The sequence below is a fragment of the Mus caroli genome, chromosome 16, assembly GCF_900094665.2.
Source record: "Mus caroli chromosome 16, CAROLI_EIJ_v1.1, whole genome shotgun sequence".
NCBI classification, from domain to species: Eukaryota; Metazoa; Chordata; class Mammalia; order Rodentia; family Muridae; genus Mus; species Mus caroli.
Window position 1 is genome coordinate 86,688,942 of NC_034585.1, and position 15,060 is coordinate 86,704,001.

A 15,060-nucleotide genomic window follows, 5' to 3' on the forward strand; every position below is an offset into this window, starting at 1 on the left:
AATATATGACAGAAAGAGGATGACCAGATAGACACCAGACACACCCTCATTATAACGGTGTGTGCCCTGGTAGTGCAGGGCAGCCCAGTGAGGGTAAAGCTCCCTCCACCAAAGGCCAGACCTCCCTCTCATCTCAAGTTTTAACATGAGTTTTGGTGGCCACACACCATAAAACCAACTACAATGTTTGTCCCTTTAGAGAAGGAGATGTAATCTACACAAAGCACTTGCTTCCTGCAACATGTTTGCATTTTGCTACCAGAGAAACGAAATGCTGTTAGAGTAAGTCATTTATATTCCAAGAGCAGATGTGCCATGAGTGGCTTCCTTCCTCAGACCAGAAGTCTAACATTCTGTTGCACACCAACATGGTCAACCTAGATAACCCAGACCCAGAGATCCTAGCCTGGGGCTGTATCCAGCCAGGTTATCTACCCTCGTAATGACTTTTCTTTTTAATCAAGTCAAGGTTCCCTGAGCCTCCTTCATGACTAGGCTCCCACTTTGGCCAGTAAATATCCTATACTCTTGGTACAAATTATTTCATTGACCTTCATATCCTAAGAGACTTGAATAAACATTAATATATCTTTCTAACAGCTCAAAATGGTTATCCAGCCCCTTAAAGAACCTGCCTGAGAAACCAGGAAGAACTGACTGTACAATCTAACCAAAGGAGGCCGACAGGCTATGGAACCCTCTTTTATAGCAGTGAGAAAGCTTGCAATTACAAAATCCTCTCTCTTTCTCTTTGAGGAATAATTCTTCTTCCATCTAAAGAAATGTCTCTTAGAAATGCAAACACTGAGACTCTGCAAGAATAATTCTTCTAGCATGTAGAAATATCTCTTTGAAATACAAACATTAAGACTCTGCTGGGCATGCCCCTTGCAGGTCTAAGGGGCTTTGTGTCTCCCTCAGAACACAACACAAAACACACACCCTTTCCCAGTGTTTGTAAATTTCCCCTTGGCTTATCTGTTTATCCAGGCACACATACAGGTGGTTAAACCCAAGCTTTCATTAAACATACTTTATCATCCTCACTGGAAAATATAGTTATAACATGGGCATCAATCAGTCAATTTTACTTAGGGGGAACAGGAGAAATGCTACATCTTTATGTGGTAGTTAATATGGGCAACGTCACAGCATCTAGACTAGGGTAACAGCCACACCTCTGGGAATGCCCGTGGGGAATTATATAGATTGGGTTACATGAGGTGGGAAAACATACTCTAAATGGGTGCCACCATTCCCTGGGCTGGGATCCTGGATGGAACCTGAAGGAGAAGACCAAGAGAGGGAAAGCCTCCATCACTCTCCTCCCAGCTATGGACTCTACTCACCTAGTCTAGATAACCTAAGCTGCTTCTGTCAAGCATTTTGTTGCGTTAACAGCAGATAACTAACATGTTGGATGGGCATCCAGTTGTTGATCCATTTACCCCAGCTTCTCCCTCCAGTATCAACTTCAACCAAAGCTTTCTAAATGAAAATGCCAAGTCAAACAGCTGGGTTGCTGTTGTTTTTCTACCCATGGTCCCTTTAGAGTCTTTCTGCTTAGTCTGCTAGTTCTACACACCTGAGTAGTATACTTCAGTGCAGATTCAAAGCTATTGCAAAAGGAACAGGTGATAGGGGCTGATTCTAGTCTCGCAACTTATGGCGAGCCCCTGGTCTGGCACGAGCTGGCCTCAGCCTCGGAAAAGAAAAAAATCCTTTGTGTTTCCGTTTCATCATTTGTGAAATATTACAATTATAGTGTGTCCTTTTATAGGCCTTGTAGAATTAAATTAAACGATAGTCTCAATGTGATATTCTCTTGTTGGCACAACCAGGTCTGTGAAACCCTCTGCACGCTAACATTTTCAACTTCATCTCCACAAAGAGGCATGATGAGATCTGAAGCTAACTTTCTTGGGTCCAAGTATTCACCCCGCAATTAGTGTCAGCACCGGGCATCCGCTCCCACCTCCACAGAAGAGGGTGGAGGGCTCAGTGAGAACTTTCCCTCTCCAGAGCCTTGGACAGGGCTGCTGTCTGTGTCTCCCCACCCGGCACTTTGGGGATTCACTGGCTAGAAATGAAACTGGGAACCTAAAGTCAGGGTATCTATCGGTTATCTCAACCGGGATGCATTCTTGTTGTTCTGTCCCCTTGGAGGAATGCTAAGCCTGGAAAACAAAACAAAAAACCTGGGACCTATTGTCTTCCGCTGTATAGAACAGGAGTCAACGACCAGTGGACATGAACAAAGGGTCCCAGGCAGTACCCTAACCCCTGCGGACCACCCTCAGGGTTCCTATTTGGATTTCTGCAGTAGCCTCAGATTCCTGCGCAACTGGCCTGACGCCCATAGCGCCTGCGCTTGTCGCAACACGCTCCTTAACCCTAGCGAATCTGCGGGCGCCCTAAAGCCACTGCGCCTGCGTATCAAGTGGTGCCTTTCAAGACGGCGCTTCCGTTCCGAGCGGTGCATTTCGGGACTTGTAGTTTTCACGACGGGATTGTGGGAGTCGTGGTTTGTGAGCAGCAAGCGAGGAGGCCCCGCCGCCCCGAATGTAAGTGTGTGAGTCTTTGGGGCGCTGGGGATCCCTCGGTCATCCCGTGTTCGTGTTTCTCCCATGATGACACTTGCTGCCTACGGCCACATAGCCCATGGGAACTCTAATAATCTTGTCGCCTTGTTTTGGTGACGCAGGGAGGGAGCGATGATAATTCCTGGCCTTCTACCCACCCCCCACCCCCGTGGAGGGAATGCCTGGGGGCGAGAACCTGGGGCTGGGCACTCCCAAGTATCCAGGGAGAGCAAAGCCCCATTTGATCCTGTGGTGCCCCAGATCGCAAAGGCGCCAAAGTTGCTTAAATAAGGCCTGTCATTTCAGCTAGTAGGGAGGTGCACCATAACTCACAGGCTCCCCAAAGCCTTGAAATTTGGAATCTGGCCACCTGGATAAGGTCCTTCTGGATTTCTTGAAAACCAAGGCCTGTGCTGAGCGGGCTAAGTGAGGTCCAGGGGGCCATGGCGATTTGAACCTACGGATACTTTAAATGGTTGGCTGAGGAATTGGAGTGAATGGGGTAGAAACTGGGAGTGAAAACGGCTTCAGACAGTTCACACAAGCTGCTAGGATAGGTGAGTGTGTTATATGGTGAGATAGGTGCACCCTCGATTCTATTAGCCCTGCCAAGGAGCACACGGAAAGGCGCCAGAGTTGCTTAAATAAGGCGTGTCGTTTCAGCTAGTAGGGAGGTGCACCATAACTCACAGGCTCCCCAAAGCCTTGAAATTTGGAGATGTGCTGAGATAGGTGCACCCTCGACTCTGTTAGCCCTGCCAAGGAGCACACGGAGCTTGTGAGCAGACTATTGTCCAGGTCGTTTCAATTGGTGTAATCAAAGTGAATTGTCTTCTTTGTTTCTAGAATAAAACCTGGCAGGATCCTTTGCAATAAAGATCAAAACTACAAACAGTTTTATTTTCTGTCGTGAAGGGTTAAGCCTGGATAGCTCCCTGCGTTTCGTATATTTTAATGGCCTCCAGCTGTCCTTACCCCAGTGGCTTTGGCTCACCCTCTGCTGCCAGCTGCTGCTTGCTTCTGAATGGCGCCAGGAGTCCGTGATATCAGAGGAGACAGCTCACTGCTATGTTTAGCTTTCTTGGTTGTCCCCGTTTGCAGAAAGCTTGCAAGCTGCCGTGAAATTTAAAGCAGTGGGTGAAAATGAACGGGGCTGCTCTGGGCCCTTTGCTCTCCTCTACCCACCCCACCCACTCCATAGCAGTACAGATTCCCCTTTGCTTTTACTTCCTCCTTCTCTTCCTCTTCTTTTTTTCTTCTCTTTCTCCTTCCTTGGCAGGATTCTGTGCGTCTGAGATTGGCCTCCAGCTCAGTCTTTCTCTGTAGCCTTGGATGACCTTGAACTCCCATCCCCTGACCTCCACCTCCCAAGTGCTAGGGTTACAGTCTTGTACCACCAAGGTTGGGTTGTGAGTTATTTGGGCTGAACCCAGAGCTTTGTGTTAGCACTCTGGCTCAGCCACACCCACAGCCCCCAGCTTCCTTCTCAGAGACCTTACCTCGTAACACTCAAGTTTTGCTAGTCTTTTTGGCATCAGGTCCTGTGACATTAGACAGAGCAGAGAGTTGTGAATCCCAGAGTGGGAGACTCACTCCTTGGACCCTGATATCCCAAGAGCACTTTGGCTCAGGAGCCGCATGGCTTTCCCAGGTCACGTGCTCAGCCCTTACTGCCACCTGGAGTAGAGTCCTGTCCTCCTTCTTCTTGCCCTTATTCTTTATCCCGTGCCTGGCATCTTGTCCTGACTACATCCCGCCCTATTGCTGTTTGTTATCTGAGGACCATAGCAAAGGAGAGACATTATCAAGACAATAATGCTTTCTGTGTGCTACTCATGCTTCTTAGCGATTACTGGCCATCTTCTGAAGGAGAATTTACTGATGAAGAAGGCTTTGAGAGGCCAAGGTCACATTGCTGCTAAGTGTAATGTGTTTGCCAGACCTCCAGACCCCGGGGTATTTTCTTTCATTTATTTCCTCTTGTAAGCATCTTGGGCCCATTAGTTTCCCTTGACCTTGGGAGTCAGTGTCCTGGACAAATCAATTCACAGAGGTGACTTGTGGGAAACAGTTAAATCGTCTACCATATAATATGTATACAACTCAATTAAGAAGGAATTATAAGAATAAAAAAATTTTTGTTTTAATATACAGTATGGCTAATCCCTAAGATTACTAGACGTTCAAGGTGTAAATTCCAGCAGCAGGTTCTAACATGCAAAGAGCTCATTTTTTCCAAGATAGGTTGGAATCTGCTGCTATTTAAAGGCAAACGCTTGCAGGTAGTGGGCACCTTCAACCACCGCTATCGCATTTAAATAGGGCTTTGAATCATATGCTTCTTGGTTTATCTGACTTTGCACAAGTCAAAGGCAAAGCTTGGTTATCTTGCGCCAATAGCTAGCTGGTTTTCAAAGTTCTGTAACCTTGAAATAGACTGAGATCTGAATTTTATATACTAGATACTTTTACACCTGGAAATGTTTTTCTACACCATCTCCCATGAGCTTTCCTTAAGGAAACCCATTCTAAAGGTGTGTGGCATTTCCCGTTGCATTTCTAACTCTAGTCTTAAGTTTTTATGAAGGAAAGTGAGTTGGAAGCAGCCCGTCTGTACCCAGGTGACTTGCTGAGGCTGAAGCTCCCAGACCTGGCTGACTGGATGTAAGATAGGCAAGGGGGAGGGAAACCTGGGGGTCTGCTTGATTGAGCTACACAGTGCTTTCCCAGTAAAGCAAGCCGGGATCTCCCCCACACCCATGTGGAGCTGCATGCACACCCCTCTTTAAACAGAGGCTTGTGGGCACTCCAAACTGTAGCTCCTTAGCAATGACCCTCAGTAAGTCCTTTTGGTGACCAAACATATCCTGAAACTAGGCATCATGGCTAGATCCAACATATACTGGGGTGCATGCATAGTAAGGCAAACTGTGACCTTAAAATGAACAGTTAGGGAGGGGGAAAATCCCTATTTGCCCTCTTTTGGCTATGTGTAATTGGGAGCAGATAGGATTAAATTGAAATGCATTGTGGGAAAGGATGTGAACTAAAGCTTACATAGCCCATATCGATTAGAACTTAAGGACACCCCACTGATAACAGTCAGCTTCTACCCCCTCCTAAACCCACAAAAGGAAGCTACAGGCTGGTCAACTCCAGCTTAAGGTGCCTGTTGGCCTCTTGTAGAGTACCTGGCCTGTACCACGTCTGTGCTTCTGAACAAAATTCCTTGTCACTTTCTGACCTGTGTCCACCTTCAATTTTTTAAATACAGTACCAAGAACCCAGAGACATCCATTTGGATCAGAGACTTTTGGTCCTAGGTGGGTTCGGATTCTGGTCACACACCAGAGGACCCTGAGCACAGTCCTTATGCCCTATGACTTCCCCCTTTAAAGTAAAGGGGGGTAAAATGGAGACTCACTGGCTTAGCTCATCTAAGCACATTAGCACAGACAGCACAGTGGAGTCAGGCTGTGACAACTTCCTATAAAGTCAAGTTTCAGAACTAGCAGGGCACCAGCTGGTTGCCAGTGTCATGTGCAGATGCTTCATCCAGATCACCCGTGTTCTGGCTGTGGAGGCAGGTGTCATAGCTAATGAGACAGAAGACTGTGCAGAGCGTCTGTTCTCTGGCTGTCTCTGCACTGTCCCTAGCTCTCAGGACAGGATTTTTTGTGTTTTTGTATTTTTTTCTCCCCCCCCCCCTTTTCCCCCTGTCATCCTTTCCCTCCAGATAGTTTTTGGTTTGTTTTTATTTTAAGCCAGGACAAGCACAGTTAGTGTCCAGAAGGCCCTTCGTCCCCAAACTAGCTTGTCTTCGTGCCAGGAGACGGGTAGGAGCTTTGGTGAGTGTGGGCTTTAAGAGCACAGAGGAGTCAGTTGAGAACAGATGCTTCAGCAGCAGCACCATGCAGGGAGCTGCAGAGAGCCACGAGGAAGGAACGGGGTCACCTTGTGCAGAGACCCCCACCCTCCTCTGCTCGCTCTCTGTTCACAGGCCTCTCCCTATCAAAGACTTCCTATTGTGGTCCACCCTGCAGGCTCTGCATTGAAGTTCTGTCTCTCTCTCTCTCTCTCCCTAGATCAGAACTTCCAGCTCCTTGGGCCCGGCCTTCCAGCTGCCTCTCATGCCTGTGTGTAACAGGTCCATCGGTCAGAAGTGAATCACAGCTGGCCCGCCATGAACTGGAAGGTGAGACTAGTTTTTAAAAGTATAGTCTGGTTTTTGTTTTGTTTTTGTCTTTCCACATAGGATATCTGTCACACTAGGGGAACACCTGAGTTCATGGGATCTGGAAAGTCCAGCCTTGCTGTAAATGTGTGGTGGGGGGTGACAGATGGCATTTGGGGGAGAATAGAAGCAGGTAAGACTTCTCACTTCAGAACCCAGTAAGCAAAGCGGAAGGATAGACCAGAGTCCCTTAAACCTCTGCCGACATAATTCCAGTGACCTGAGAACCTCCCATAAGGCCCCACTCTCTGAAGGTTCACTGCAGTTCATGGTAGCACCACCAGGGGTTAACACACATCATAGCCTTGAAGATGGTAAGAGCAACAATAGAGTAGATACTCTGCATCAGTGGAGTGGATACTCTGCATCAGTGGAGTGGATACTCTGCATCAGTGGAGTGGATACTCTGCATCAGTGGAGTNGATACTCTGCATCAGTGGAGTGGATACTCTGCATCAGTGGAGTGGATACTCTGCATCAGTGGAGTGGATACTCTGCATCAGTGGAGTAGATACTCTGTATCAGTGGAGTGGATACTCTGCATCAGTGGAGTAGATACTCTGTATCAGTGGAGTAGATACTCTGTACAGTAGAGTGATAATTTTTAGTGAATTGAATCTGTTCTCCAACAATGTCATATCCGTATAGCATCTGATGGTCCTCAGTCCTGGCTCTCATCATCTCTTCCCACTCCTGTGAATGTCCCTTACTCCCCATACCCCCTACTCACACCCATGCCTTGATAATCACATTTAATGTTTCCAACGGGTAAGACGTGTGAATTTGCATTTGTTCTGCAGACTGCCAGAGGAAGGCGGGGCCTTTCTCTGAGTGTGCCTCCCCTAACCTCAGACTGTCTCACTGTTCTGCAAAAATCAGGCCTTTAAAGCGTCCCTTAGCCAACCTCGCTTTTGTTTCCTTGAAGTCAATGTAACAGGTGAATGCTGGTGCCTCTCAAATCTGTTGTAGCATGGCTCAGGCAGTATGATGGTATTTAGAGGTGGAACCTCTGGCCGTGTGGCTCCCTCTCGCATGGGACCAGAGCCTGTGGTGGCCTGTCTCCGTTGTGGGAACCACAATATATTCCTTCCTAAATTGGCTCTTATCGGGTGCTTTATCACAGTGACAGAAAAGTCAGTAAAGCATTGAGTGCCCTTACAGAACAGACCCCAAAGAGCTGCCTAGCCCACTTTCTGCTGTGCGAGGACACAAGTCTGTCCCATATCCTAGAAGAGGCTCTCGCTAGCATCCCACCTCGCTGCACTCGCTCTCAGACTTCGTCCTCCACGTGTCCGTTTATGACTTTGATGCACAAGCCTGAGGCGAGGAGAGTGGACTGAGATCTTACAGAACTTCCAGTTTTCCTGGTTTTCCTGGTCCTCATCCATCATCTCATCCAGCTGTTTGCCAAGAGCATTGGGATTTTTTCCTAGCCACACTTGATTCTCTCAAAGAATTCAACTCGGTTTTCATGGAAACCACCTTTCAAAAGTCATTACCACAGGAGCACCAAGGAGAAGTTGAACTGCTTGGGAAATGAATGAAAGAGATTCCTATAAACTGTCAGTCAGATTTAGCTGTCAGAACCAAGTTTGGGGGCAGGCAGGGCATACATAGCCCACTAGCCAGTAAGAGCAAGGGAAAGGGCGGGGCTCATTCATTTAAAAGCCCGAAAGCCTAGAGGTAAGGTGGGGGGCGTTGGTTAAAAGACCAGCTGATTAGCCAGGTGCACACCTATAATGCCAGAAGGTGGGAAGTAGAGACGGAAGGATCAGGTAGAGATAGAGCCAGGTAAAGCTAGGTGGAGAGAGAGTTCAGGGCTAGCCTTTTGACTACACAGGGCGGCTGATGTCAGGCAGATCCTAGGAGCTTGCTAGCCAGCCAGTGTAGCTGAAATCGTGAGCTGAGCTCCATGTTCAGTGACAAGTAAGAAAAACAATGCTCATGCAGGCACAAGCATGTGGACCAGCACACATAACATATGCAGTCACACGCACACATGAGCACATGTGCACACATGCATGCATGCTTGCACTCGCATGTACACACATGCACATACATGCACACATACATAATACAGTTACACACTCATGCACATGAACACATGTTTGAACACACACATACACACACACACATGAACACACGTACACGCACACAGGTGCACATAAGCACATACACACACATACCCACTACACACATAAGCATGTGTACACATATACATACAAGTGTGTGCACACATGCATGCACATTCATATGAATGAATGCACACACCCCCACTCACATAAACATATGTACATACATACTGGCACACAGGCACACACACATGACCTCATGCACTCACATACACAGTTGATCTCACCTATTCCAGCAGTAGTCATTTCCTCCCTTACAGGTCTGCATATTTTGAGAGATAAAAGGAGCTTAAAGGATGTCTTAGTCAGGGTTTCTATGCCTGCACAAACATCATGACCAAGAAGCAAGTTGGGGAGGAAAGGGTTTATTCAGCTTACTCTTCCACATTGCTGTTTATCACCAAGGAAGTCAGGACTGGAACTCAAACAGGTCAGGAAGCAGGAGCTGATGCAGAGGCCGTGGAGGGATGTTCTTTACTGGCTTGCTTCCCCTGGCTTGCTCACCCTGCTCTCTTATAGAACCAAGACTACCAGCCCAGAGATGGTCCCACCCACAAGGGACCTTTCCCCCTTGATCACTAATTGAGAAAATGCCCCACAGCTGGATCCCATGGAGGCATTTCCTCAACTGAAGCTCCTTTCTCTGTGATAACTCCAGCTGTGTCAAGTTGACACACAAAACCAGCCAGAACAAAGGATAAGAGGAGATGATCGAGAAATTGAGGCCAGCTGAAGCCAGTTTCTGCCCCGGACGGGGCACAGAGTGGGGCAGACTCTTTAATTCTTCAGTGTTGCTGCCCTCTGCTGGCATCACTCCCCCACCCCTGCCCTCCGGCCTGGAAACTCTTGCCTCTCTGGTCCCCTTAAAGTAAATAATGGAACCACCTAGCCGTGTCTGTCAGCTGTAATTCCTTTTCAGTTTGTTTTCTCCCCTCCTGATTAGAGAACACATCCCTGCCCCTGCTAAAGCTGACTGAGGCTTGTACCATGGAGAACCAAGGCCTGTGACATTGGCTGCATCTTGCGAGGACCCCAGGAGATATCTGTGGGGATGAGACAGTACCCTGTGGAGATCTGAGGCAGTCTCAGCCTTGAGCAGCCTGGGCACGGAAGGAGGCTTATGTGGCAATGCTCACATTCCCCATCAGCTAGATTGTGAGTGTGGAGTCAAGCTTGGCCAGTAGCGCTCAGGAGCAGCCTCGTGACAGGTCCTGTCATCAGGATACATGCCCATCATGTTGTTTGTTCTGACATCGTTCCGATCCTCCACTGCACCTAAGCTGTGTGATCCTCACTCTTCAGTAGTGGCTGAAAGTGGACCTAGTTACCGTCTTAGTTAAATTAAACAACTAGAGTGTATCTTCTTCCTCACTCTCTTATTCACTCTATTATCCTGCCACAGGGCAGCCTTCCTCGGAAATCCTCAGATAGCCGTTCCTAATAGTTAGATAGTTTCTAAGGTACTGAGCTCAGCGGAGTTGTAGCTGACTTGCCGGACTAAATTGTAAACCAGATTCAGGTGGAAGGACAAGATGTGTTACTGGGAAATTCAGCGATGGAGAGTCCGGTACATCCTGCTTTCTCCTCACCAGTCAGCCACCTCTCCGTAGTTAGAGTCCTCATCTGTTCAGTCAGGACTGCCTGTCCCTTCCATGGGGCTGGGTGCAGCTCTTTATACTTAGTGTTTGCTGATAACTTCTGAAAACATCCTAAAAACTTTCTTGCTTATTCTGTGGTTAAAAAGCACTGGCTTGGGTGATTAACACTGTTGCCTAGCAGCGGGGGCATTTAATAAAAAAACCATCACCATCACTCCCCTCTCTGGCCAGGCAGCCAGAAGCCTCTCTGGCTAGGCTGGTTAACTCTTTGTGAACCAGAGAGGAAGGAAAAGAAAAGAATTAAATGCTTTATACACTGCACAGACACACTCTGGCCAGGCTTGATTGTCTGTCACAAACAACAAGTGTTTGTGCATGCTTACATACATACACACATATACCTATACATGTACATATAGACAAACAGGCATATACACTTTGGATGGATGGATAGATGGTTGGATGGATGGATGGATGGATGGGGCAGAGCTCCCCAAGCTAAACCATTTAATCAACAACTGTATCTCTTTTCTCTGGTCTTTTTATACCTCCTTAGACAAAAAGTTCCTTAGAAAATTACCTCAAAGATAAAATGTTATCATAAAATGGGAGTTACAGAGGGGTGTTGATATTAAGTTCAAGGCAGTATTTCATAATAATATGCTCATTATAAGTTCAAAGCAACAGCTTTTTCATGGCCTTGACTTATCATAGTGCACACCTGTGACTTTATCCTTGGACTAAAATGTTTTTCCTTACACACAAATCTGTCCCAAGTTTATTTCTCTTTTTAGTGTGACGATGAAAACTCATTGTATTTCTTATTATGCAGCCTTCACTTACTATTATGAAGGGTGGGTACATTCCATTCTTGATTCTAACTTTGTTACATCTTTCTAGCAAAGTGACTAAGACCTTCTTTTAAAACTTCCTAAAATTTGAATCAAATCAAGAAGTCTATAGAATCATTAATTCATCTAAACAGCATTAATTCATGAAAGTTTATCCTTATGTTGATCTGCCAGAAATCTGATCAATTGGGTGAGCCAATGCCGAGGAACTACTATGTTAATTTAATGATGACAGGGAAGGCATAGCAGCTGCAAGAAGCAATCCTGAGGTGAAGTTTCTTTGGGCCTTGCCATTGAGCTCACCCATCACAGACAATGCAAAAATGGTGGGCCACTTCCAGGAAGGCCACCTGCTAGCCTTAGCCTATACTAGATGGCTCCTGACATCTCCAATCTAGACTTTCCTCTCAGATGATTATAGATTGTATCAAGTTGTCAGTTAAGCTAACTAGAACACCATTGTGGTCCAGGAGTCTAGCCTCAGCCTGAAACATTGTAGGTGCTCAGTAACATTTGCAAAAGGAAGGAACCGGAGACTCCTCATCACTGCTAGAGCAATCAGCCTGTGTCTTTCTCCCTTGAGGTTCTTGAACACGTGCCCCTGCTGCTGTATATCCTGGCAGCAAAAACCCTGATCCTGTGCCTGGCCTTTGCGGGTGTGAAAATGTACCAAAGGAGAAGCCTGGAAGGAAAACTGCAAGCCGAGAAGAGGAAGCAGTCAGAGAAGAAAGCGAGCTGAAGAGACGTTAGAGGTACTGGGCTTTGCAAACAAAACCTTTCCAGAGGGCTTCAGTGCCCAACCAAGGGTGTGGTGCCCTGAGATCTCTACATCCTTGGTCTGAAGTGCTGCAAGAGGGCACATGGGCACTGCAGCCAGGGTGCAAAGCCAGAGCCTCAGCCCCACTCTGACCATTTAGAATATCAGTCCTCTTCGCCAAGCCTGTTGTGCTTGTTAGTGGGAGGGGTTGGCTTAGGACCCTGACTCCAGCTGCAGGCCAGAAAAGCCCATGTACTAAGACATGCATGTTTGGCGGAGGAGGAGATGGAGACACAGGTCAAATTAAGGAGCCCTGCTATCTTCAGATGATGTCTGGCTCCCTGTTGGCAAATGATCCCTTCCAGTCTGTTCATCATCTGGCCAAACCTCACCTGCCCATGTCTCCAGTCCTCTCCCTGGGCTCTCTTGGCATTTCTGCATCACGGAGACCTTTATGCCCCTGTGTTCCTAGCCAGCCCTTTCTGGCAGCTCCTCCCCAAGCTTGGGGCTTGTGTATTACTGCATCTGGTGCCTCTCTGTGTGCATGGGGTGGGATGGAGGACTCAAGGGTCCTGGGAGCTTTTCTTAAGGCCTTGCCACAGACACACCTGATTATTTACTTTTGTGTGCAAATTTTAAAGTATCAAACTGAACTCCAATCCTTTCTTAGTATCAGGATTCAAATATGGTGATCAAGGATTTTAGATTCTAGATTCTGATTCCAGAACCCAGCTGAACATCAGAATTTCTATACATGGCTGTGTGGATTCCTGGGTTGCTTGTTAAGAGCACAGCTTCCCAGGCCCCAGCCTCAGGAAAGGGCACTGGGTCCACTGTTCAGTCTGGGCAGCCGGTGCTTTGAAAATCCAACAGGTGATTTTTATATAGTCTGCTCAGCTCCAGGTCACCGTGGGAACGGGCTCTGGCATCACGGCACTACCCACCTGATGCCATGCTTCTGAAAGCCGGAGCTTCCTTGGGCTGTCGAGTAAAGCAGGCTCCTTAGTGACAGCGAGACTGGGGCAAGGGTTTCACTGTGCATGTCATGCCTCAGTACTCCTGACAACTCCCCAAGGTGACGTCAAGCTGAAAGAACAGATCTGGGAACTGAACCACCTTACTCACTCCCCAACTGTGCCACCTCCAAAACGTGCAATACCGAGACCATAGGAGCACTGTTGTATGCTACTCATCCATGTTTGCCGCCACCTGCTGGCCCTCAGAGAGTGAAGACTTTCCAGGCAGAGTAACTTACCACCGTGGAGTCTTGCCTTTCAAAAATTGTCTTATTGATGGGAAACCAAAACCACCAGGAAGTGCTGAGCCTCAGTGCTAATTGGAGGAGGGGGTGATTAGCAGTTTCAAATGCCGAGGGCAGACAGCTGAGCTGAAGGGTTGGCTAGGTTTATGATGCAGGCAGAGGATGCCTGTCAGCTGAGAGGAGGGTGGGAAGATCACGTGTGAGCTCGTCGGTGCCTGTTATGTCCATGCTTTCATTGAGCCAGGGACACAAGCGTGGGTGTGCACACAGCCACGTAGAACTGACCCAGGAGCTAGCCTGTCTGTCAGGCTAGCAGCTTGTCCAGAGCCTGCACTAAAGGAGGAAACCCAGATGCACCGGTTAGTGGGTCAGGCCGAGTAGCCTCCCCTGGCGTCTCAGAGCGCAAGCACAGTTGGTGTGGAGCATGCAAAGCCCCGAGCCTTTCTATTCAGCACCAGCCTTACTGCTGTGGTCTCCCTTTCTAGATTTTCCTATTTAAATGTCAGCTTGGGTGGACTCCAGCAGAGAAGAGAGAACAAAAACGTCACAGAAGAGGACCGCACTCTGGCCTAGACCTTTAACTTAAATGATTGACAGAGTGGATTTTTATACGTTTTTAGAAGAACCAGTATTTTGTTTACTGAAATAAAGTACATTATTCTTAACTGCTGTCTGCATTCTCTCTCACTCTCTCCATCCCCCTTCCCTCCCTCTCCCCCTTCCTATCTACCTCCTCTCCCCCTCATCCCCACCCCATCCCCAACACAGAACACGCTATGAGAACACTTTTTCAAGCCTTCCTTTCTCTGCCACATTCTGGTTGTGGAGTTATGATAAAGTTCTGGGTGCATGTGCATGCCCACATCAACGGTAACACTGCTGTAGGGGACAGTCCTCAGCAAAGGGGGCATCAGTAGAAGCCTGGGCCAGCATGTCCCCACTTGCCAGCATGCTTCTTCATGTGTAGCTTGTTTCCATGTTGACTGTGTAACATCAGGGAAGCTCTGTGCTTGTCTATGACAGAACCAAGAAGGCTGGACCCTGTGCCAGCCTAGGAGGGTTCCTGAAGGGAGGGTAAGAGCCATGGAATATCACAGTAGCTCAGTCTAGAAAGAACTCATAGCTATCAGTCTTGTAGAGGCATGGTGGCTCACAACTGTAATCCTAGGAGGCTGAGATTGGAGGACTGCAGATAGTCATAGGCTAGCCTGGGCTACTAGCTACTTCTGGACCATTCTGACACTTTCCCATCTGAGAGGAAACAATGGTGAGCTTCCTTGCTCAGTGCTTAAGAGACCAAGGTGCTTAGAGGCTTAACTCTCTCACCTCAAGGTCCACACATGGATGGAAAGTTAGGAGGTGGGAACCAGCCCTGGTGTGCTGGGAAGTGCTGGGGCCCACTGCAGATGGCCACACAGAAAGTTTTTGGGAGTGTGTAGCTTGTCTGCCACCTTGCCCACAGCGTAGAACATGAACTTTAAAGAAATTGCTTATATTAAAATTTTAACTATGATTGCTGGATGGCCCCAACCATTGTGTGGGAGCCAGGAGAGGGTTCACATAGCATCAGGGATCTAAGTACAGAATGGTCCTCGTGTGGGAGCCAGGGGAGGGTTCACATAGCATCAGGGAGCTAAGTACAGAA

General features: G+C 47.7%; 1 protein-coding gene across 2 annotated transcripts in view; it reads left to right on the plus strand.

Annotated features, from left to right (window-relative positions):
* Nucleotides 1–2,484: 2,484 nt before the first annotated feature.
* The window catches only part of Smim11a (small integral membrane protein 11A), an 18,443-nt gene continuing 5,867 nt past the window's right edge, over nucleotides 2,485–15,060 (plus strand). Inside the window, exons 1-4 of one of the 2 annotated variants that reach the window (XM_021185267.2) lie at nucleotides 2,485–2,564; nucleotides 6,668–6,777; nucleotides 11,981–12,149; nucleotides 13,901–14,080. In XM_021185267.2, the coding sequence (XP_021040926.1) occupies nucleotides 6,766–6,777; nucleotides 11,981–12,136 (168 nt within the window). In that variant the 5' untranslated portion in view covers nucleotides 2,485–2,564; nucleotides 6,668–6,765 and the 3' untranslated portion in view covers nucleotides 12,137–12,149; nucleotides 13,901–14,080. Of the gene's footprint in view, nucleotides 2,565–6,667; nucleotides 6,778–11,980; nucleotides 12,150–13,900; nucleotides 14,081–15,060 lie in introns of those variants that run through there. The other variant, XM_021185268.2, reaches the window with a different exon arrangement.